General features: G+C 34.3%; 1 protein-coding gene across 2 annotated transcripts in view; it reads right to left on the minus strand.

Moving 5' to 3' along the window:
• CCSER1 (coiled-coil serine rich protein 1) overlaps positions 1–26,839 on the minus strand; it is a 1,210,854-nt gene that overhangs the window by 1,163,327 nt on the left and 20,688 nt on the right. For both annotated transcript variants that reach the window (XM_035004506.1, XM_035004507.1), the window contains exons 2-3: positions 23,315–24,679; positions 18,039–18,223 (exon numbers count right to left, since the gene is read on the minus strand). In XM_035004506.1, the coding sequence (XP_034860397.1) occupies positions 18,039–18,223; positions 23,315–24,638 (1,509 nt within the window). In that variant the 5' untranslated portion in view covers positions 24,639–24,679. The remainder of the gene's footprint in view (positions 1–18,038; positions 18,224–23,314; positions 24,680–26,839) is intronic.

The following is a 26,839-nucleotide window of genomic DNA, read 5'->3' on the forward strand; positions in this document are numbered from 1 at the left end:
AATGTTGTTTGTGAGACTTGTGCTGTGTAAGTGACCTTGGGATCCTGATTAGTTGACATTGGCTGGCCTCCAGGTCAGAATTGGCCCTCCTGGTCTGGACTCCAAGAGCTGTAAATCTTTCCTTCCATCCCCTCCGGCTCCAGGATGGGCTGGCCCCCCAGAATGGAATCTGGGAGGGGAGGCAAGCACACCTAGCCCAGGCTCCTTGAAGATGTAAAGACATGGTAACATAATGAAGCTCACTCAAAACTGCACGTAGGCAAACAAATGCTTAACTTCAGACCCCGTCATTTGCCCTATAAAGATGGCCCTTACGGGGATGGTCAGTTGGAAGTCTCACCTGAGGGGAGGACACTCTGCCCAGACCTCTCAATAGGGACTCCAGCCGGCTGTCTCCACAGGGCTTTCCCAGGTAATAAGGTGGGATGTTCTAAGTACCCAATTTGACGTAACTTTGTCTTTTGCTCCTTTACTACTTACCATCGCCCTCATCTATGCACAGATTTCCCTTTTCTTCTTTCTGCTTCTATTACATGTTTATAATATCAATAAAGTGGGGTTTTTTTCCCCCTTCGAACCTGACAGTATGGCTGCCATGAATCTCTTCTTCAGAACACTCCTCATAGGCATAATCCATGAGAGGGCCATTGGTAACTGAAATGGAACGCTACAAGCAAGTTGACTTGAAGTGGAGAAGGCAGCAATTTTTTTAATGTCATTTTGTGTGAGAGAGGGTTTTAGCTCAGAGATGTCAAAATACAAGACAGTAAGTATCCCCTAAATCCAGATTTTCTGATTCCAAGTTCTATTTTCTTTCCACTTCATCTCATTTTCTAAGCCAAGCATTACATGTCTAACATTTTACAACATTATATCAATAAACAAGCTATTATGCATTTACTTTTGATTTTAGACTTGGAGCCATAATAAATATCAGTCATAGCTGCTGATGATGAATGCAAAAGTAGGATTTATTATTGAGGGTATTAACAAAAAATCTTATACAAAAAAACAATAACCTCCAAATTCACTTGTTTTATCAATGTGTGTTTCTACACATTGGATTGACTTAGGCAAAGTGTGCACACACACATATCATCAGAAGTGACTACTTTCCTGACAATATGAGCAAAGTAAACTCCCCTACTCAATATCTCTGCTCAAAGACATGAATCTAGAGCACATATCCTCAAGGATAGGAACCAGAATGATGTCATTCTTCTTGCATAATGATAAGGGCGATAAGAAATTTACAGATTTTTTCTAAGTCTTTAACAAAAACCAATCATTTCAAATTAACTCCAAGAACTGAGATAAACACTGGTTGAGATTAAGCCATATTCTATCAATGAAAGCAGAATTGTTAGTTCAATTTGGTCACAAGTGTTTTTTACTCATTTTATATTTTCTTATATGACACATATGAAATCCCAAGCTTGTAATCTGGAATATCATTCCACATATCAGTTATCCTAAGGAGAAATCTTTAACCAAATCTACACAACTAAAATAAATAATTTTACTTTTGGCTCTTTGGCCCTCTAACTCAGTAACACCTAATTGTCAGTTAAATTAATCAAGCCAATAGACAAAATTATCATTTAGTGAAATGTCTATGATTGGAGCCAAAATCTCTTAGAAGGAAATAAAATATGTAATTTTCAACTTAAAGAAATTCCAGAATCTAGTATCCAAGAACATATTAATTATCACTCTACTCAGTATGCAGATTATGTGTGATTTATGCCATTTGTCAGTGGATATTACATGTTTTTTAAAGATTTTTTTTCCCTAAAAAAGACTATAAACAGGATAGAGAAAATACTAAGGGTTCTGAATACTGAAAGAACTTACAGGTTTTATACCTCATTATTTTTTTTAAACGCCATAAATATTTTTAAAAAGCTTTAAATATCTGAAAGACTAGAACTGTGTGTAGCATGAGAGAACTAGATACAAACTAGAGGAAGGCAGAATTCAGTTCAATAAGGAAAAGGGAATTTTAAGGACAATAGCCATTTAATAAAAGTGGAAAGACTCTCTGGAAAACAATATGGAGGTTCCTCAAGAAGTTAAAAATAGAACTACCCTACGATCTGGCAATTGCACTACCAAGTATTTACCCAAAGGATACAAAAATACTGATTTGAAGGGATACATGCACCCCGATGTTTATGGCAGCATTGTTAACAACAGCCAAATTATGGTAAGAGCCCAAACATCCACTGACTGATGAATGGATAAAGAAGATATAGTGTGTGTGTGTGTGAGTGTGTATATATATATACACACACACATATATATATAAATGGAATATTATGCAGCCATAAAAAAAGAATGAGATCTTGCCATTTGCAACAATGTGAATGGAGCTAAGACTGTATTATGCTAAGTGAAATAAATCAGTCAGAGAAAGACAAATACTATATAATTTCACTCATACGTGGGATTTAAGAAACAAAACAGATGAACATAGCGGAAAAAGAGAGAGAGGCAAACCATAAAGCCAACTCTTAACTACAGAGAACAAAGAAAGGGGAGTGGAGCTGGAGGAAGGTGGGTGGGGGGATGGGTTACATAAGTGATGGGTATTAAGGAGGGCACTTGTGATGAGCACTGGATGTATGTAAGTGATGAATCACTAAATCCTACACACTGAAACTAATATTACACTGTATGCCAACTAACTGGAACTAAAAAAAAAAAACTTGGAAGAAAAAATCAATCAATCAATCAATATAAGTGCAGAGAGCTCTTAGAATCTTCTTCTTAGAGTTGTAAACATGAAATAATACTTCCCACATGAAAAGTGATCATGTAAACCATGATACATAATAAACTCCCAATAAATATAAACTTCCCAATTTCCCTATCCCTGAATATGAACTAATTTATGGAATAAATATTTGGGTTAAAAAAAAGAGAAGGAAGGGAAAATTTATAAAATGTTTAATTATGAAAATTATAGGTAAAATAGTCATAAAAAGCATGTTCTAAGGCATCAGGAAAAAAAATATGAACATACCCTAATAATAAATATTTGAAAATAATAATGACCTGAAAGCTTATATATAATCACTATGTCTTCCTTATTTTCAGACATGGTTGTTTGTATTTTTCATTTCTAATCCACGCATCATTAATTACCTTGTCTGGTGTCTTTAAGTTCACTCCCTGAACTGGTTTAGAAAATGATTTTGAGTGTGATACCTCCTTTTCTATCAATTAAGAAGCCTAGGTGACAGTTAATTTTTCTTTCTTAATCATGGCACATCATTTTGATTAAAGGAGAATCATGCAATCAGCTCAAATAGATTGCATCTCTGGTTCCTTGTTCCTTCATGTCCACCACATTTATTAAAATAAAAATTCACTCTGAAAAAGGTAGCAGATCCTGGAATGAGCACACAGAAAAAACAAAACAACACTTAATTTCAATGCAATAAGAGTATCAATCCCTACATTCACAACCACCACTTGCTACCAGTAAGATTTTCTGCTTCTATAAACTGCTCCTATTATCTTGCGTCACTTTTCACTCCACCCTGTGCACAAAGTTATATGGACATTATGCAAGTTGACAGTCTGGATAGCGATTATGAAGAAATTGGCTTGCTTAGGAAATGGATTGTTCATAAATTAGGCTGTATGACTTCGATAGCTAACAAATTATGGTACTTTATAACTGAGTATAATTATATACTTTATAATGTGAGAAAGGTAAACAAGTCGCCAAGTAAAGAAAAATAGCTAAAATTGGCATAACTCGGTGCTTTGCTTTCTCCTGGGAATATCTTTATCGTTATTCTCCATAAAAGGTTTAATTGTTAAATTAATAATTATTCAGTAATTACTCACTAGTGGAAATATTTTAATTACACAATTTCACAATTTTAAGAAACAAGCAAAAGTAAAACTTAATACATAACTGAATGAATAAAATGAAGCATTGACAAAATGCTGAGAATAATTTAATTTAGCAGCAAAGTCTCTCAACCAAATTGGAATATAAAAAATTTACCTCAAATATCAACAAAAAGCAATATTCTATTTTGCATTCACACAATAATAAAAAAAATGTCATTTTTTCATGTAAGGTATTTATCACTATAACCTACAGCCACTTACTGAATTCAATTAATCCATTTAAAATTAGGTGAATAATAATACTAAAAAGCATACATTTTCATTGCACTATCCTGCTTAAAACTTCTTACAAAATTCTTATTATATAATGCATGACTCCCTCTGACCTCGCTCTGCCTTATGTCTCTACCCCCTATCTACTGTAAGATTCCACCTTTATTCCAAAACTCCTGGCCTCACAGATATGCTTTATGCATTGATGCAATTACTCATGAATTGCTCTAAGTCTAAACTGTTGTTTTCTTGAGCTCACTTAATGGATGTGTTAAGTACCATTATCCAACACTTAGAAACAAGGTCAAAAAGATGATTACACATTGAACCATTTTTAAAATGCTCTCCCAAGAGTTACTGAATTCTGTAGAACATTAAACCATTATTTGATTTTGCTATTTACTATTACTATTAAGGGCTGCAGCTAAGTGAAGTTACATGGCAACTTGTAGATTTGCAACCAATAAAGATACAAATGGTACCTGGTTGTCTGGTAATGGATTATTGCCCTGTAGAACATTAACTGGTTTTGTATTCAATTCTGCAATATTATGCTAACATTATTTTATTAAATTTCTATAAATACCCAGTTTCTAATGCTCTTTAAACCAATTTACCAGTTTCTCTTATTAACTAGTTGAGTAAATCTTTGATTCTTGCCCAAGCTATATTTGTATAAAGTCATGTTTTAAACTTTTGAAAATTATATCTTTAGACAACCCACTGAGATATCCAAGTGGATTCACATGCCAGAATCAATTAAACTGCATTGCCAGAGAAATCACTTCACAGTCCATTTGAGGCCATGGATGGCCCATCTTGGATACCAAAGTGACTCCCAAGTGACAACAGTATTTGACCTTTGCTAACACTCTGTGTTTTCTATGTTTTCTATGTTTTTGTCTTTCCCCTGGTTTTATATGGATTTGTCTTGTTTGGTTGGTTGGTTGGTTTGGTTTGGTTTTGGTTGTTTGGTTCCTTTTGTTTTTGCTTCTAACAAATTCTGTTATTCTAACTTTCCTATCTAACTCCTGGTTAGGGCTGTGTTCCTTTTCACAACCAAACCTCAAAACGGTTGAGTCTGTCTGGTCTCAAACCACTAAGCCAGATACAACTATGTAGTTGAGAAAGCACCCCATGTTAAGTCATGGCTTCAGCTGTGCTCCTTTCCACAGCAAAGTGAGGAACTAGTAAGCAGTGGACCTAAGCCAGTTCCAACCACATGGTCAAGGAAGCACCTGTGTATATGTGAGTATAGTTTTACATGGTCAATAAATCCTTATTTGTTAGGTATCTAATTTAATGGTCTGATTATTTACTATCTCTATGGGGTTGATGATGGAGATCTAGTCTCTGCTGGGTAAAAGACAACAGAGAATCTGATTTATTAGGGGTTTTGTCATTGTTATCTAGTCGGAAGCTCAAATTAATTAAAATTGTGTGCCCACTGAAAAGGAGAGCTACTCTTTGAGATCTGGATATGCGTAAGCCAGAAGTCAGGTTCTCAAAATATATAGTCTCGGAGTCTCATGGGAAGAACTGCATTCTTAAATATAGTTACTTTTCTGGAAGGACAGGGACCTTAACAAATTTTGGAGACCTCAGAAGAAAGGAATTCACCAAATTCATAGTTACTACAAGTGAAATTTAATGGAGAGGCAGGTTTGGATTCCTAGCCTCAGGATCGAAAAGCAAGTAATAAACTTTACAAGATCTAGTCCTGTATTTCTTAATGACATTTCTAGATAGCAGTTACTCTGTACTCTATGCTCAAGGAGGCACACACAATTAATTAACATCTCCTACTGCACAAATGTAAATAATAAGTCCATGATAAAAAACAGATCAGCCTTTTATCTGAGATCAATAATAATCTTAATATAATAATTATATAATAAATATGATACAGTAATACGTTTATAGTACGATAACATACAATATTAATGTTACAGTACTCTTCGGAAAATATTTGAGATCTAAGAGAACAATGTTAAGAAAAAAATATCCAAATATTAGGAATAAAGCCAAGAGGATGATTGCATGTCTTGTCAGTGTCATATTGGAGGCTTAAATAATTCTCGAGGGGACTGTTCTGCTTTTGATTTTGTTATTTGCTGTTCATCAAGGGCACAGACTCTGTGAAGTTACATGTTAATAAGCAGATTTATGCCCAATAGAGATACAAATGTTTTTGTAAAAAGATAATCTCAAATATGAGTTTATTGCACTGCAAGACATTAATCAGGTTTATAATCACACAGTCTTATTCTAGTATTTCTTTATTAAACTTCCTATAAATAACCTGTTCCTCAGATAGTGTTTGAACAGCCCTAATTTTCACTGGTTCCCTCACAGAGTAATCTGAATAAATCTTTGACATGTGTATAAAAGTCATGTTTTTAACTTTTAAAAATTAAAGTTTTAGGGGGAGCCTGGGTGGCTCAGATGGTTAAGTGTCTGCCTTCGGCTCAGGTCATGAATTCCAGGGTCCTTGGATCGAGTCCCACATTGGGCTCCTGGCTCAGCAGGGAGCCTGCTTCTCCTTCTCCCTCTGCCTCTCCTCCTGCTCACGCTCTCTCTCTCTCTCTGTATCTCTGTCTCAAATGAATAAATAAAATCTTTAAAAAAAGTAGTTTTATAGCAACTATTTTTTTAAGACACTACCTATTCTATGAAACCTTTCAAGAATTAATTTGTCTCTATGCCACTATCCTACTCTACTAATTTATTTATTGTCTATTTTGTTTTGCTATACCTAAGAGCCCTACTGACCTAGACCCTGCTGATACTTTTACTGTATCTCCAGGGCTTAACAAAATCAATTACATAAACATCAATTAATAAATGATAATTAAATACATAAATAAGGAAATATATGAATAAATTTAAAGCTGAATTTTATTTATTTCTTCATTGCAAAATAATTTGGATTCTTCTTACTTGAATCTTTGTGCTACTTCACCAATAATTAAGAGCCAACTATATCCCCTCACTTCTATTTTTCAGAGTTGTTAGTGGACTGCTCACTATTTGATACATTACTTAGATCTGTAATAGATTACAGAACCAGTAATTTCTAGTTAGGTGTCCTTGCAAGTAAGGAACCTTATTTTTTAAATGTAAGAATTCCATGACCCTCACAGAAGATCTAGATTTTTTTAAAAGCAATATTTTCCTTTTTTTTTTTTAATATCGTATAATTCAGCCTCCATAAATAAAGAGACCTCCTCTCCCTGCTCACCATGACATCTGCATCCCTTTCAAACAGTACCTAACACTTGTCCTGGACACATAGCTAGCACCGAGCTCAACTGAGAATTCACATTGCTCACCTAGTAAGTCCATTTAACAGAATTATCTTCTGAATTCTTCTTCAGTTTGGGCTGCTGTACTCTAAGCAATTCTATCGTGATTTTATTATGCAATTCTGTTTTGTTTTTTTAAAAAATGTATTTTTTAAAGTATTTTTTAATGAAGGTTTTATCTATTGCTTTACTGAAATAGACTTGCTTGTTGAACCAGAATAATTTGCTATTTTATCTTGAAAGAATTATTATTTTTACATAAATATAGTAACTTTTAGAAAAGCCACAGTGTCAAAATTGGGAAATCACTTTATTTTATGTTGTTCTTTTATAAGAACAAAAACCAATTTCTGTAAAAATCATTTGTACGGGTCAAGCGTTCTGATTTCCTTAAAATTACTTAATGGTCTACTTACAACAACTAGGAAAGAATCATGAAAAGCTGGAGATTTTAGCACTTTTATGTTCAACCCCACTGCACTGAATCAAAACACAGAAAACAAAACTATATACTGAACAACAGAGGTTTATCTTTGAACTTCTTCAGTTAACAGACCTTACAGGCTTCCAACTGTGTAGCAGTAAGTTCCCTTCAAGAAATCATAGTATATCACTTCATAAAAGTTAATGGTGTCCCAACTCCCTTTTGTTATGCAGGACTTCCTAGAGAGATGAATGCTATTGGGAAAAAGCATGCATTAATAGTCCCTTTCTCTTTTTCTAAATGTAAACCTAGCATCTCTGCTTCAGTTCTTTTTTTCTCAGCTATAGCAACTTCCAGTGGACTGCTGGGTTAAGTTAAATCTTCAAGATCAGTGTATTCTCGTACCCACTTGGCTCAGTGATAGTTTCTATATACTGTTATTATTATTAAAAAATAAAAGAAAGAGAATCACTGTGATGCATGAACCATAGCTAGGTGGTTGATCTTCTTTTCACTGAAAAATCACTATTTATATTAATGTATCTGCATTTCTTTGGAACATAAATCTACTGAAGGGAACAGCATGCTGAGATGTACTGTCTCACCCCAACTAGCTCCTAATACATGATATGAATTATCTGACAGCTGCTTGCCTCCCATTCAAATCCATATAGTCTAAATAGTCAAGCTAAAAACCCTACTGGTGGGTGTATTCTCCCAAAAGAATGAAGAAAGAAGAAAGAAAGAGCAAAAACTTCAGTGCATTACAAAGTTTTCTCACAAAGGTTCAGAAATCTTAAATTATGACAAGTACTATTACTAAATACACTATAGTTCAAAATTTGTTTTAAAGTAAATAAGGTACTCTATAAATCACTATTTTTTTCAAAATAATTTTTTGTCTTTGATGTCACTGCCTATTACCATTTTGGATAACATTATCTTGCAATTTATCAGAAGATACTTTTAAAGTGGTAATTTATCAAATTATGATGCGATTAATTATGTAAGTGTCCACATAGATGTCCACAGAACTATTTAAGAAAGCAAAGGATGCAAATTAAGTTTCTTTGTTAATAGCCAGGACAGTGTCTTAAGGGCAGATGCTTTTTTCTTAATTTCATAATCAAGAAATAACTAGGTCGAGTAAACTTTCTAATTAAAGTGTAACATAAATGTAGTAAAATATGCAAATCTTAAATGTACCTCTCTATTATTTTTTTTCTAAGCAATATAAATTGATTTTGAAAAATGTATCCATTTCCAAAACTAACCAAATGAGAAACCAGGTAAATAGATTATTCTAATAAAGCAATAACATATAGAGAACTTAAGGGTTGTTTTTGTTGTGGCTTAAAGAGCCAACTCAACTTACTGTCATGTTAAGATATATTTTAAATGTGAGTTTGGCTTTTAAAATACTTTTTTCTTTCTAAATGACTACTTTAAAAGGCAATATTATTTTTTATTTTAGTTTCTGGCTTGATCCTTGTTATTAATAAAAATTCACTATCATTCACATCGGTACAGCACTTTAAAATCTGCAGAAACTTTTCACATAAAATATATATTATCTGATCTCTATAACTCTATGAGGTAGAAGGTATTATTATTAAGTGAAGGAAATGACTGGAATTTGGTAAGCTTTTCCAAATCATTGTTCCTTTCATCACACCCCACTTGCTTAAAATGAAAAGTTAACATCATGCATGATGTAAAAGAATTCCTATTTTGTAAATTTGTTTATTTTGATCATGTTTATATGTTAGAAGAAATAGTTTGCCTTTGATTTTTAAGCAATATATTTTATTCCAGACAAGGTTAACAAAGGGAAAAAATGCATATTCTTTTATTAAAGATTAGAAGGCACTAAAGGTGTTTGGGGGAAAAAAAGAAGTATGAAAATATCATAAAGTTGTTCATTAATTTACTACATTTTTAAGAATTATTGCCTTTTTTATATTTTTAGTGACTAAAGATATTTTATAGGTTTTCTTCCCTTCTAAAGTGTTTAATACTCCCCACTCCCCCTGGCATACACATACTCTGACACTACAAATTTTTCTCACACCAGAACTAGCCTGAGGCACAATCCACAGGAAGCTCTGAAGGAGAAAAAGCAGAAACAGCAGGTGCAGAGGCCACAGAGCAAGACAGAGGTGGGTAATGTGTGATTCTCTGACAGTTGCCAAGTTTCTTGGAGGATCAAATACATGCTTCTTGCATAATGCCCACAATTTTTGCCACTGTCTGTCTTTTGCTCAACTTAAGCTGCTGTCATATGGAAAACATGATACTATATATAAAAAAAACCCCAGAAGAATCCACTGAAAAACTGCTAGAACTGATAAATAAATTCAGTAAAGTCACAAGATACAAAATCAATGTACAGAAATCTGTCACATTTCTATACACCAATAATGAAGCAGCAGAAATTAAGAAAACAATCCCATTTACAATTGCACCAAAAATAATCAGACACCTAGGAATAAACCTAACCAAAGAGGTGAAAGACCTATACTCTGAAAACTATAAAACACTGATGAAAGAAATTGGAGACTACACAAAGAAATGGAAAGACATTCTATGCTCATGGATTAGAAGAACAAACACTGTTAAAATATCTATACTACCCGAAGCAATCTATACATTTAAAGCAATCCCTATCAAAATACCAACAGCATTTTTCACAGAACTAGAACAAATAATCCTAAAATTTGTATGGAACCACAAAGGACCCCAAATAGCCAAAGCAAGCTTGAAAAAGAAAAGCAAAGTTGGAGGCATCACAATTCTGCACTTCAAGTCATATTACAAAGCTATAGTAATCAAAACAGCATGGTACTGGCACCAAAAAAATAGGCACATAAATCAATGGAACAGAATAGAAACCCAGATATAAACCCACAACTATATGGTCAATCAGTCTTTGATAAACAGGAAAGAATATCCAATGAGTAAAGGACAGTCTCTTCAATAAATGGTGTTGGGAGAACCGGACAGAAACATGCAAAGAAATGAAACTGGACCACTTCTTATACCATACATAAAAATAAATTCAAAATGGATGAAAGACCTAAATGTGACACAGTAAACCATCAAAATCCTAGAAAAGAACATAGGCAGTAACCTCCTTGATATCAGTTGTAGCAATGTTTTTCTAGGTATGTCTCCTGGGACAAGGGAAACAAAAGCAAAAATAAACTATTGGGACCACATCAAAACAAAAAGCCCTGAGAAACAAACTGAGGGTTCTAGAGAGGAGGGGGTGGGGGGATAGGTTAGCCTGGTGATGGGTATTAAAGAGGGCACATACTGAATGGAGCACTGGGTGTTATACGCAAACAATGAATCATGGAACACTACATCAAAAACTAATGCTGTAATGTATGGTGATTAACATAACATAATAAAATAAAATTTAAAAAAAAAGCTCTGCACAGCAAAGTAAATAATGAACAAAACTAAAAGGCAACCAATGGAATGGGAGAAGATATTTGCAAATGATATATCCAATAAAGGATTAGTATCCAAAATATATAAAGAACTTATAAAACTCAACATCCAAAAAACAAATAATCCAATTAAAAAATGGGCAGTAGACGTGAACAGACATTTCTCCAAAGAAGACATACAGATGGCCAACAGACAAACGAAAAGATGTTCGTTATCACTTACCATCAGGCACAAGTCTATTATAATTGTATATTTCTTGAACTTGGAAGTCAAAATTTCTTTTATTTAATTTTCTAAAATTAATAGGTATTTATTTATTTTAAAGATTTTATTTATTTATTCGACAGAGAGAGAGAGAGAGAGCATAAGCAGGGGGCGCGGCAGAGGGAGAAGCAGGCTCCCCGCTGAGCAGGGAGCCTGATGGGGACTCGATCCGAGGATCCTGGGATCATGACCTGAGCCAAAGGCAGACGCTTAACTGACTGAGCCGCCCAGGCACCCCTAAAATTAATAGGTATTTAAATTTAAATTTCAAAATAATATAATAACTTCAAGAAAAATAATTTTTTCTTTATTGTTTAACTAGAATAATGTAAAAGCTTCAAATTCCAATGACTAGTCCCTCAGAAACGGAGTTATTTTATTCAAGGTCAATTCTGTGTTATATATTGATCATGCAGCTGTTTAGATGGGCAGAGATTTGTCATGGATTCTGAATCAATAAATATTCTTTCTCATGCTATGAAAACTAGCCAGCCCATGGGATTACCTAAACAAGGCATAAAATAGTTTCATCTCACAGAAAATTAAGATAACTTGATCCAATTAAAAATAAAATAGTCATTTTTGCATTCTAACCCCAAGAATAAAAGGTAAATTAACTTTATTTTCCAATTTCTTATTTTTAGAAGAGATATAAACTATCTTATAGTTACCTAGATGTAGTATGGTTAAAGAAAAGAATCTTAAATTGCCTTCTACTACTGTCCGTCTCAAATATTTTCTTGATAAACAGCAATAAGCAGAAATATGTACTGTTCTTAATAAACATGTATGTTTGGGATATTTTGTTATAGTGGACCTTACAGCCTAAGATACTTGCATTCAGGAAAAAAGCACAAAGGAAAAAATTAAGTGCTAGGTACATCTCATGTGAACTTTATGAAGAGAAGTGGTAATAATTATGATACTGCAACTTTATTTACTCAAACTGGTCTTCAAGTCATTTTAGATGATGTGAGTTAACTCTATGAATAAGATATTCATAATTCTGTGCACCAAACATACAAATTGTGATAGCTTCTAAATGAAAATGACTCATCCCCAAAACTAGGAGAAAAAAAAAAATGAATGGAATGTTTTATACAGTTCAGCTTTTTTAAAGTCAATTCTGAGTCTGCAAGTTTATAAGAAATGAAGTGAATGTGACTAGATAAAATATTCAGGGGAGTTTTAAAACATCACCTTAGACATATTTGACCAAGAACTTACATTTTTAAATATATTTAATATATATTTTAATACATTTTTAATATATTTTAATACACTTTTAATAAATTATCCAAAAATATTACAAATAATTGACTATTTCTTGTCCTCTCTGTATGGTATGTCCATACTGTGGTACTAATATGATCCTGGAAACCATTCCATAAGGCTGACTATCCTAAAATGAAATATGTTTCTACTGGAAGAATATCATAATTGGTATGATCTTGAACAGGGACTTAGGATCCTTAGGATCAAAAATCAGAGCTGTATCAGTGATCATAAAATCATGTGCACATTTGTATTTGACAAATATATGACAAATAAATGTAATTTGACAAATTAAAATGTCAAAAAATGTGCATTAGCACACCACATACAACGATTCTACAAAATTCATATCTATATGAGCGTATGTCACAACCTGATCAATTATACCTTTAATTCACCCATATTTATTATGTATCAGGCACTATACTAGATGCTATCAGAAACGCTAATGTGTACAAAACTTCCATTTAAATGAATGTGGTCTAATAGGTAAAATAAAATCTATTCATTCAAATAACTAAGTAGTGGGTGCCATATATGTGATGCAAGTTAGAAGTACATTGATGGGAAAAGTATCATTAGTAACTAGAAAAATCAATAAAGGGATTATGGATTAGTGCTATTAATCTAAAATTAATATACTAGTTATCAACAAATGTAATTCAATGTTTAATGAGTGATACTTGTGATTTTCCTTCTGAAAATTTATGAGGATTGAGAAGAACGATTTGTGTGCCTCCATTTCCTTACAAATATTAATGGCTCCTTTTTCTCATTAAATGTACTTGTAGCTTGCAATGATATTACCTTTAATTCCCTTGACAATGAGTTAAACCAAAAGCTGAGATCATTATTTTAACTCTCAAAAAGCCAGTAACATTTTTACATATTTGGAAGTCTCATTTAGGATTTCACAGTTAGGAGGAAACATTTCTTGAAGTAGATCTTCTAATTATCATCTTTCCTTTGCTTTTAATTTTGAGCTTCAAAAACCTTCATGCAACAGAATGTAAGTGTGAAAGTACATATACCAAAAGGCCAGTGGAGCTCATTTGCCTGGTGGATGGTAAAGGTGAGGTGTTTCTTTGAACATGAATGTACTTTCTTCTTTTCCCACTGCCTCTTGGAGTCCCTGCTCAACATTAGCAGCTGGGACTTAGTGGTAAAAATTAGCAAAAGACATTAAGTTACATATATACTTAATAATGTCAATTAAGCATGTGAGCAAGACTCCACGTAAATTAGGGGTACAGGAATTATCAGTTAATTAAAAGAACTGAGATACACTCAATTTTTTGAGAATATGAGAGTCATTAGTGCCCACCAAATATATCTGGTCTACACCTTCCAGACACAAGGAAGAGACTGTATTTCTTGGAGTTTTTGTGGCTAGTTTGGGCTAAGTGACTAGAACTAGTCAATAAATTGTGAGAGAAAATGAAATGAGTCTCTCACAGGTCAGAGTATTTATTACCGGGATGAGAACCTCCAGAGATCTCTTTTTGCCATGATAAAAGGCAATATTTGCAATGGTAGCTGGTTGAACGGCCCGGACACAGAATGAGACATTAAACAGAACTCCCAGAACCTTCCACAACAAACATATAGCCTGACTGAGAAATAAATCCATATTATGAAAGTCACTAAGATTTGGAAGTTATTTGTGAACATATATCCTAGCTTATGCTTATTCATATATTCCAACCCCTTCCTTGCTGTAAGGATGCCAGAGCCTCTGTATTATCCATTACATATGAATGTCCATTATATACGAATATATCCTCATATTAATAATTTTTTTAGAGCAAGGTGATCTTGCAAATACATATGGAGTTAAATGTCACTGTATAAAACTGTTGGAGAAACCATGACATATCCTTAAATTTATTCATTTATATACCACAGTCTGGAGGGAAAGTTCCTAGAAAGAACGAGCCTATTTTTAGAAAAGCTTTCTAAAATATTTGGACCATACCATTTTATCAAGGAAATAACTCAATAGAGGAAAATGAAGGAAAATCTTTATTTAAAACAGCTTGAAAATATATAATAAATGTGAATGCTTATCAAACTTTTCCAGATATATTTTAGCTTCCTGTAATAAATTTAAGCCAACTCCAATTTCTTCTGAGCCCCTGATGTTCATCCTCCCCTCTCCCTTCAAACTGAAATATCCCTATACAAATACACTAAAAACACTAGAATTGTGGTCTATCTAACTTATTAGAGTGTATCTCTGGTCATTCAGAAACCCTCAGCATCTTAATAAATAAAGCCATATTCTATGGGTAACCTTAAATCCCCATGAACTAGACAAAATACTCGAGTTCCTTCTAAATATGAATTTTTTGTGTGACAAAGTTCCTTTCTAGATGAGATATCTTTCAGTAAAGATGTTGATACCATTCATTAGCACATCAATAAATACTACCTCATTTTAAGTTCAGATTCAGCACTAAATTTTGTTTCTTTTTTGTATCCCCGCCAGAGGATGGTGGCCTATACCTAGAGCAAGTATAGGCTGCCTTAACTGTGTTAACTTCATTACACGGAAATAATGCAAAAAAATTAATTTTAAATCTATTATATTCCCCACAAAGCATCTAGGGTTTAAAGTCAGACAGGTAGAATCCAAATCTAAATCCTATCTTTGCCACCTACTCTCTGTATTTTGGGGCAAGATGCTTATCTTCTCAGTACTTTACTGTCCTCTTTTATAAATGTGATTAATAATAGCATCACTTGGGTCATAGTATGACTAAGGACTCGATGTGATAATACACATGAAGCATTAAGAGCAGTCCCTTGGTCCAAATAAGTATTAAAAATACCTGTTACTATTATTATTGCTCTAAAAGGAAAGAATAACTGAACATGAATGTTTTCTTAAATACATACATTTGCTTGAATTACTTTGCAAGAGGAATATAGAAAATGTGTGTCACTATTCACAAATAAAGCTATAATTTCTTAAATATATGTCACTTTTTAACATATAACTAAAATTACTAAAGAGTCCTAACATTTGTTCCTTATATTGCTATGAGTTAAAGAATATATTTTATGCATTTTAAATTCATGATTACACTGTGAATGAAAAGGATGAGCTATAAGTTGTGAAATCCAAAGAAAACAGTAAAGTCATGAAATAATTTTTGATAGGTTTCATATGGAAATTCAAGCATCAGTATTTATTTCAACAAGTGTGACCTGTAAATTCAATGAACGTGTACAATATTTTAACCAAGTTTCTGTTCTAACAATGACAGCCTTTCCCCAACCATGGCAATGATGTAACCCTGCCATCTAGTGGACAATGGACAGGGACACTTTTTGAAAATTCTGTAAAAAGCCTCAAATAAAAGAAGAAACTTGCATTTTTGTGTTCTGACATTTTAAATTTTAAATCTTGAAAGTGGATCTGGTAAGAAGCGTAATTTGTGATGTTATAAGGAGAATTATTTAAATATATTATTTAAAAACATGAGATAGAATATGTTAAAGGCCCAACTTTGGAAAAGTCTAATACATAGTGTACAATTATTAATATAAATACATCTCTATGAAGGAAAAATGAGAATTTTGTGAAGAGAAATGTTTCATAAAAAGTCATTTTATCCATAACTTTTAATGTTGCATCAGCTGGAAATCTTTTTTAACATGTTCTTGCACTTAAAAAATAGCAACTGTGGGGCGTCAGTTAATGATCTGACTCTTGATTTCGGCTCAAGTCATGATCTCAGGGTCATGGAATTGAGCCCTGTGTCAGTTTCTGTGCTGGGCATGGAGCCTGCTTAAGATTCTCTCTCTCCCTCTGCTCCTCTTCCCCCCAACAACCCCCAGCCCACACACAAACACTCTCTCTTTCTCTAAAAAAAAAAAAAAAAAGCAACAGCAATAATAATAAAACAACACCAAAAAAAAGATGAAATATAATACAGGATCTTTCTCTATGTACAAATATAAACACACACACACACACAATCATTTTTTAGTATAACGGAAACAAAAAGTCCACTATCATTTGTTGTTTTGTAGTTACTGATTTGCCCAAGATTAAGGTCTGTCCAAACCTGACCTAATTGCTAGAACTTTTAACTTCAGGCACAATGGTTTTGCTCTCACTCAGTGTTGCCTCAGTCACTTAAGACTTCTTCACAACACAATTGTCAAAATCGGATGACCCATTTTCATTTGAAACAAAATCATCTAAAATACATAGAGATAAAATATACTAGTAACATAGTTTTGAGCATTTTTCACACATATCCATGAATAGGTAGACAGATCATTTTTAGGAAACACTGTTAAATATCAAGAATCAAAACTACTGCTGAAAAAGGAAACATCTGTGAGAAAGTGAGCAAAGAGAAGTCCAAAAGTCAAGCCCACCCCAGTATTTGTGAGACCTGAGGCCTTCCGGACCTCCTGGGCGGTAGTCCACTCATCACCTCTTCCCACCCTGGCTTTATCTCTCACTGTGAAGGAGCATCCTACACATGCCTCTAAGACACCACAGCCCCCAAGTGCAAACTAGGACCTGACTCCCCTGCACACACACTACCTTCACCCTCACCTGAAGGCTCCTGCAGTTTGGACAAGGAATCTGGAATCTTGGTTACCTAGAATGTGTCAAAGCTTTGGATGGGCATTTTGTCTTGACCCCAAAGGCTCCTCATTCTGTGTGAACAGGCAGACTAGGTAAAGGACAGGCAGAGTAGGATCCACCAAGGGGTCAGTGGGTGGTACTGGCATAAGTGTGGCTTATAACTGGACATTTTTAGAGTGGCTATAGAGTAGAGAGATGGTGTGAAATAATGGTTATCAAAGGGTACCCTCACGATGATCAGCTTTTTTTCTTAGCTTGCGTATCCCAGGGTCTTGTTCTAGAAGAGAGAATATAAAACTTTTCATGGAAGCAAGGAAGATACGAATTAAGGGTAACCATCATGGTGTGCTATCATCTGTCATGACGCATAAGAGTCTCAAGTGAAAGCGTAGCCTCTCTAACTTGGGACATCAACTAAGGAGACCAATTTTCCCTTCAAATATGAAGTATCTATTCTTTAGTCTGTTTTTTTTTTTTTTTGTCAGTCTATTTTCACATCGCAAGAGGCATAAATATCCCAGTCACATACATAATTTTATAAATGCAAGTATATGCATATACTTACCATGCTGTTCATTTTTGAAGATGATGAACCTGCTCTTTGCTTTCTTAGACTATTCACTTCTTCTACATTTCCATCTTTTGGTTTCAAAATCATTCTGCTACTCCCTGCAGTTCCTTCAGATGAGGATCGCAGTCGCCTTTCTATAAATCTTCCTTCACGATATGGACTGAAGCTACTGGCAAGAACTATTAAAATAGATAAATAAATAAAAATTAATACAAATGCTTAAATGTAGTTTTTATAAATGTTCCACTGAAAGAAAATGAGAAACTCTTACTGTCATTCAAAAACTCTCTATCACAGAAAAAATTTTTTTAATTAATAGTGGTAAATTTAGTTTACTTCATCATGTAATCACTTCAAAGCTCAAAACCTTCATAGTCATCCTTGGCTTCTTCATACCTCACAAAATCACATAAGCAAATCCTGTCCTTATTACCTTCAAAGTGTATACAGAATCTGATCACTTCCTACTACCTTCCCCATGAATACCCTGGACCAAACTCCATCAACCCTAGCTTGGGTTACTATAATACTTAAACCGTCTCCTGCTTTTGCCTAGTCCCACCTGCCTCTCTCCCCCCAAAAAACACAGCCTGCTTTCCACATGGTAACCAGAATGATACACTGAAGACATTAAGTGACATTGGTCATGATCACTCTTCTAGTCATAGAGTTGATATTTTCAAAATAGCCTATCAGTTTCCTTATGATATGACCCTAGTCTGTCCCCCTGCCCCATTAAGGGCCTCCCTATGTTCACCTGTTCACAACTTCACCTTCTACTGAGTCCTCCTCCTTCACTCTACTTATGCTGCACTGGACTTCTTGCAGTTGCAGGCACACTGCAGTCCCACGGCCTTTACCCCATAGCCTTTGCACAGTTATATTTCTCTTAAATATTTGTATATCTTACTCCCTCATCACCTTCAGCTCTCTGCTAGTATGTTACCTTGATTAATACCCTGCTCACCATACTTAAAAGGGTCTTTGTGAGACCTGAGGCCAAACTACAAACAATGAACTATCAGAAAGTGAAATTAAGAAAACAATCCCATTTATAATATCATCAAAAAGGATAAAATGCTTAGAATCAAATTTAACCACAGAAGGGAAAGATCACTCTGCTGGAAACTATAAGACACTGATGAAAGGGGTTGAAGAATACATAAATAAATGGAAATATATTCTGTGTTCATAGATTGGAAGAATCAATATTGTTAAAATGTCCTTACTACTTAAAGCAACCTACAGATTCAATGCAATCCCTATCAAAATTATAATGGAGTTTTTCACAGAAATACAAAAAACACTATTCTACAAAAGAACCACAAAAGACCCCAAGTAGCCAAAGCAATCTTGAGAAAGAAGAAAGCTGCAGGTGTCACATTTCCTGATCTCAAACTATACTACAAAGCTATAGTAATCAAACATTATGGTGTTGGCATGAAAACAGACACATAGATCAAAGGGACAGAATAAAGAGCCCAGAAATAAAACCATCATATATGAGCAATTAATTTTCACCAAAGGACCCAAGAATATGCAATGCAGAAAGGATAGTCTCTTCAGTAAATGGTGTTGGGAAAACTGGATAGCCATATGCAAATGAATGAACCTAGAACCCCATCTTATAGCGTACAAAAAAACCATCTCAAAATGAATTAAAGATTTGAACAAAAGGCCTGCAAGTGTAAAACTCCTAGAAAAAAAAAGTAGGGGTAAGCTGCTTGACATTAGGCTTGGCAATGACTTCTTGAAATTCACAGCAAAAACAAAAGCAACGAAAGCAAAAACAAACAAATGGGACTATTTTGAAGTGAGCTTCTGCGCAGCAAAGTAAACAATCAACAAAATGAAAAGGCAAATTATGGAATGGGAGAAAATATTTTCAAATAACATATCCTGTAAGGGGTTAATATTCAAAATATACAAGGAACTCATGCAACTCAACAGAAAATAATAATAACCCAATTTAAAAATGGGCAAAAAGGCTAAATAGACTTTTTTTTTTTTCCAAAAAGACATACAAAATAGCCAACAGGTATATGAAAAGGCGTTCAACATCGCCAATAATCAGGGAAATGTAAATCAAAGCCACAACGAGATACCCCATCACACCAGTTAGGATGCCTGTGAGTAAAAAGTCAAAAGATAACAAGTAGTGTCAAGACTGAAAAAAAGGGAACCTTTATACACTGATGGTGGGGATATAAACTGGTACAGCGACTATGGAAAAAAGTATGGCGTTTCTTCAAGAAATTAAAAATAAAGTTACCATATGATCCAGGAATTGCATTTCTGGGCATATATCCAAAGGAAATGAAATCATTATCTCAAAGAGATATCTGTAGCCCCATGTTTATAGTAGCATTATGTATAATAGCTAAGGTATGGAAACAATCTAAGTGTCCATCAACAATGAATAGATAAACAGATAAAGAGCTCAACTTTATATTATTATTTTTGATATGACTATACAACTCAGACATTCAGATACGTATTAAACACTAGTTTAAACATCTTCCATTATAAATGCAGAATAAATTCAGTATTATGGACTTTAGTGTACACAGCAACTCTTTCTTACATAAAATACATTAACTTAACTGGTTTTATGTGGTTTTTTTTTTTTAAAGATTTTTATTTATTTATCAGAGAGAGAGAGACAGAGGCAGGCAGAGGGAGAAGCAGGCTCCCTGCTCAGCAAGGAGCCCAATGTGGGACTCGATCCCAGGACCCTGGGATCATGACCTGAGCCGAAGGCAGACGCCTAACCGACTGAGCCACCCAGGCGTCCCAACTTAACTGGTTTTAAAATGTTGAACTTCCAAATTATAAAATCCTTATGAATGGCACAAGAACCTCTCCACATAATGAAGGATAGAATACTATTGTCTTTTCCTTGTTGACATTACCAGCTTAATTGTCTATCCCTCCCTTTTCAAGTTGTAGATAACATGAATAAACAGCTAATGTCCCAAGAACCAGCAACACATTATCAAATTCATCGAAATTACTTTAATGTGTTAAATGGCTCACAATTAGGATCTTAGTCAACAGATTAATAGTCAGCAAGATACTCCCATAGAGATAAGTATATATAGCATTCAATTTGGCATTGAGGCAAATGATTATCTCTAAATAAGAATTAGATATAATCAGGATAAGTACATTTCTACCATATTTTTGTGCTATTTCTTTTAAAAACTGTCTAAATTCCAATTTGAGATCCACCATTTGCTAACAGTGTGATTTCATAAAGTTATTTGACTTAATCCTTAATTAGTAATAACTGCCATATAAAATTTTGGTTATGATTAAATGACACTTATCTTGATGATGAGCACTAAGATAAGGACTTGATGAATCACTATATTGTATACCCGAAACTAATACAACACTGTATGTTAAGTATACTGGAATTAAAATTTTTAAAAATAACTTTTTAAAAAAACATTAAATGAAACAATGCAAACAAATTCCTTAGCATGTTTTTGGGCGCACAGAAAAAAAAGGTGACCATCATCAATATCATCATCAGCATTGTTCTTATTATTACTATAATTAAAGAATTAATATAACTAAAGCCATAAGTACAAAAAAGGCTACCAAGATCAAAAATTTTAAAAGTAAGCAGATGCATAAAAATGATCTTGTGTCAAATGTGAAAAATATTAGGCTGTACAATTATACAGCTAGATAATTCATTCATGCATTTAAAACTTTAAAATTGGGCACCTGGATGGCTCAGTCAGTTAAGCAGCTGCCTTCAGCTCAGGTCTATGATCCCAGAGTCCTGGGATCGAGTCCCGCATCGGGCTCCCTGCTCAGCGGGGAGTCGGGTTCTCCCTCTGCCCCTCCCCTCTGCTTGTGCGCGCTCTCTCTCTCTCTCTCATTCCCTTGCTCTCTTGCAAAAATAAATAAAATCTTTTAAACAAATAAAACTTTAAAATTGTTATATTCATGGAGAGACTAATTGGATTAATCATATAATGTTATGATTCTTGACACTCTAATATATAACTTGACTTATTATAAATTTTATGTAATAACTTAGTATTATTTTTAATGTTTTGGAAAGAGCTGGGGTCATGAAGTCACTAAGCCTAGTCCCTAAGAGCCTGAGTTTTGGATTGAGATAGCTGTAATTTGACCATGCCACGTAACAGCTGTATGATCCCTTGGTCTCAGTTTTCATATTTGTAAAACGGAGACCACTGATGCCTGCCTCATAAGGCTTGTATTCCAAACAATTATCTACTAACGTTGTGACTTCAGACACATTACTTAACATATCTGTGTTCCAATTATCTTATCTGTAAAATGGGTGACTATAATTGTAGCGATTACAATCATGTGAGAATTTGATGAATTAATGTATCCAAAGTCCACAGAATGGGAAATGAGACATAATAAGCATTCTATGTTGGGAGAACTAGTTGGCAGTAACAGTAATAGGAATAGCAGAAGTAGCAACAGCAGAAGCAGTGGCAGCAGGAGAAAAAAATTAATAAAAATAATGTCAAATACAGTCCAGTAGGTGGCATATATTCAACAGTTTTCTTAACTGAAATTTATATTAAATAACAAAGTTTTCTGTTAAATGACATACTGGAGTAATTCAACCACCCCCCCCTTTTATTCTTAACCAAAGAGCAGGTACCCAAGGTTACACAGGTATTTAATGACAGAGGCAAGGTTAGAACCACAGTATCCAGGCTCCAAGGACAGTATTTTTAAAGCTTGCAGGCCTATTATATTTAAAGATAGAGATTATCTGTGCTGAAACATAGATTCTACTTAATAATTCAAGTTTTGTTAAAATAGGAAATAGAATTTAAGGTATACAAATTTCTTTTATAGTGATTTGGCTGGAATATATCCATTTCATTAACTAAGAAATAAAATCAATTTCTTTGACTAAGAAATACCAATGCTCTAAAACCATTTACTCTACAAAAAGAAATCCTTATTTTAGATAAAGCCACACTCCAAGTAAAATTAATTTCTTTCCACTGTCTTCTGAGGGCCAGAATCTGGACAACACAACTAAGAAAAATGAGTGATATTGCTGAATTACATTTTTAGCGTAATACAAGTGAAGTAAGTTTAAAATCAAGTAGAGAAAAGATTTAAAACAAATTATAAATAAGAAAAAATACTACAGAGTGAAAAATAAGGAAAAGGTGGTTTCTATTCATGAGATGGAATAAGAAAATTAAATAGAATGAAAATTATATTTCGTATTTACGATACAAAGAAAATCAGCTTACCTTTGGCAGGGTTTGATTCATATCCATATGATGTTTTGTTAAAAGTATGATGATCACCAGAAGAGGGTATTATCCTTGAATCTGAAATAGGATGAATCCCTTTAACACGGTCAGCTATTGCTTTATGTTGCTCATAAAATCCAAGTTTCCTTGGGGAGCTTGTCGCCAACATTTTTTCACCATTTTGTACTACCACATGTTCTTCTCTTTGCATATCACCTGATAGGTGAGTCTCTGAGTTGTTCCCATTCATAACAGGTAGTTCAGTGATTTGCAATAACACTTCCTTCTGATTAGCAGCAGAGGTTTCTGATAAGGAATTAGATTCAGTGCTACATCGGCCTTCTAACCTGTATTTTCCAGGAGACATAATTGCACAGGGAACAGTTCCCATAAGGTCTATTGTTGTCTTTGTAACAGCAGCAGGATTGGAAGAGATCTGAGAGGTAGAATCATTGTGGCCAAAGTTGTCACAGTGGGATGCCATACTTCCACTTTGAGGAAATGCATCCGTTTCAGACACAGAATCTTCAGTCAAGGCTAAGAACTCTGAAGGTGTCTGAGCTGTTGTGAGATCAGCAGAAAGCAGCGGAGATTGTAAAGAGCTTCCTGCTCGTTCTGTTACATCCACGGAACAAGATGGAGAAGCTCTTACTAATACAGGCTCTCTCTCTTGGTACTGTGTAATTTCCAATGAGAATCCAGACTGTTGTACCAATGAAATGGATTGACTCTGTGGAACTGGTTTAGAAAATTTATAGTGAGATGAAAAGGATTTAGTAAGTAGTTTCTTTGTCGACTGCTTAACAGAACGGCGAGTTTGTTCTTCTGTGAATCCAGAATCATCCCCCTCACTTTTGCCAGAACTTAGGCAATTTATAAAGACATTCTTATTAGTTGAGTGCTCCTTTTCCCTTTCAAAATCTTCTGTTAAAGATCTTGTTATCTTCTTATTTCGCGAACTGCTAAAACCAACAGAATGTCTTCCCCTGGTTTTAATATGTTCTTCCAAACTCAGTTTTGGCATACTGCTATGACCAGATTGAGCACCATTTGAAATACTAAGGTTCTGGTTGGTAGCATCTTGCTTAGGTTCACTTCCCTTCTTATGGTGGAAACTAATGGAAGGAGTACGGAATATGCTCCTGCGTTTACCTGTACTACCTGAGCTTGAGTTAGTGCTGGAAGGAGAGGAACTGTGGACACCAACTGTATTACTGGAGGACGGTGAAGAAGGAAGAGAATCATGTCTTCTGCTAATACTTCTCCTGAATATTGGCAACCGGGAGACCAGGGTAGATCGTCTTGATCCTGAGTCCCCCATTGGGACTCCAAGGCTTGCACTGTGATAGCCAACTTAGCAGCCTAAAGAAGTTAAAACAAAAACAACAAGTCAGAGCATTCAATTATAAATTATAATAAAGACATTTTAAAACAAAACATTGTTTTTCAGTACATGGAATAGAATTCGGTTCACACTAAAATAATAAATAATTAAATTCTGATACTTAAGGATTTTTTGAAATTTTAAGTAGCAAAATTATCCAGTAATTTGCATGGCAATTTTATAATGGCTCAAACATTTCAAGATTACCAAGAATATTTAGTCTATTGAAGAGGTTATTGGGTTGGGAGACACAAGATCACTATTCAAGACCCAGCTTTACTACTCCCACTAGTTCTATAATTTGGTAAACTGTTTGATCCTAACACTTTTTATGTCTACTGATACAGATGTAGTAGCCATGTGACCACCATAACCATTGCCGTTGGGTAAAATGACCCACCTCAACCTCTATTGGCCAGCATCAGATACACCACAAGATTCAACAAGTTACTGCTCTGAACTTAACAGAATCACAGACCAGACTAAGGGATGATCTGACACTACAATCTTGAGTCAAAGAAAAGCGAAACAGGAAGTATTCTTCTCCTTGGAGTTTGATTTTGGGGCAGTTAGAGATAATCAGGCCACTGGCAGAGGAAACTAAACCACAAAGGATACAGTGCATGGTTATAAACAAGGTAAGGTTATGAGGAAACCATGACTTTGAATTGAAGAAAAGACTTGAATGAAAATTAATTAAACTGGTAATGTTGAAATAAGTAAGAATACATACTGACAGAAGCAGAAGCATAGAAAATTTATGAACCACATTAATGTCAGGGTGGTGATGATGAAGAAAAAGAAGGAAGAGGATGTGAAGGTGGCAGCTCTACAGTTCATTAACTGTGATGTACCAAATACTTTTCTTACACAGATTATCTCTTTTAATGCTTTTAACTATAGAAGCAGATAATAATACCATGGTCATTTGACAGCAGAAAGGTAACCTTCTGTCATTCAGCTAATAAGTGGTAAAGCAGGAATAAGAAACTAATCCTTATGTAACCACAGGATCAGCTCATAATCAGATGATAATTCTGCCTTCAGTAGAGTGAAGAGCCAAACCGTGTGCTGCTGAAAGTCCAGCTATGCTTCTACTTCAGAGATTCCCACTTGTATGGTCAATCTTGCCATTCTGACGACTGCTATTTTTCACTGATTTTCATAATGTGCCCTGATTGGTTCCTGTTTTGCTTTGTTTTGCTTTATTTCTGTATTTCACATAATTCCTTAACTGTAATGTATACACCCCCTACATCAACTTGGATCAGACTCTGTTTCATTTTGCTGTTTTTTGCAACCAAAACTACCTAACTGAACAATAACAAATACTACATAAAATGACCAGCCCTCCATTTTATTATTCTTACAGAAACATTATGAGATTGATCAAGTGAAATACTTTCATGGTCCTGAAGAAGTATGTAACAAAAATGAAAAAATATATTCCCTTTTGGATTCACATTTTAAAATATTTAGTATTTTGTCCCAAATGATATAAAATCTAAGATTTGCATTAAATGATTTTTATTAAATGATTTCTACTTGCATTCACTAAATTTGAATCTAAATTAAACTATGTGTAAAACACTCCCAAAATATCTGCATATTCTTGTAAGCCTTTGGGAGTATAAAGTTTTTTTTTTTTTAAAGATTTTATTTATTTATTTGACAGAGAGAGACAGCTAGAGAGGGAACACAAGCAGGGAGACTGGGAGAGGGAGAAGCAGGCTTCCACTGGGCAGGGAGCCCGATGCAGGCCTCGATCCCAGGATGCTGGGATCATGACCTGAGCCGAAGGTAGACGCTTAACAACTGAGCCACCCAGGTGCCCCAGAGAATAAAGTTTAAAATATAAACAAAGACACTTTAGCTCTTAAAATCTCACAAATTAAAAATATCTAATTTTCCTCCCAGGTTAAATCTAATTTAACCAATTTCCAATTTCCAAAGTGGATACAAAAAATAATAAAATAAATGCTGACACAAAAGCAAGAAATGTTAAAAAAAAAAAAAGGCCAATAAATATTTCAATATACACAAATACTGAAAATATCTTATTAGTAATAATGGTAAATATCTTGACATTAATGCATTTATAACCATAGATTCACCACCAGCTAAATATCGTAATGGTT

This window comes from Mirounga leonina, unplaced genomic scaffold (genome assembly GCF_011800145.1).
Source record: "Mirounga leonina isolate KUSES-001 unplaced genomic scaffold, KU_Mleo_1.0 Mir_129, whole genome shotgun sequence".
In the NCBI taxonomy this organism is placed as follows: Eukaryota; Metazoa; Chordata; class Mammalia; order Carnivora; family Phocidae; genus Mirounga; species Mirounga leonina.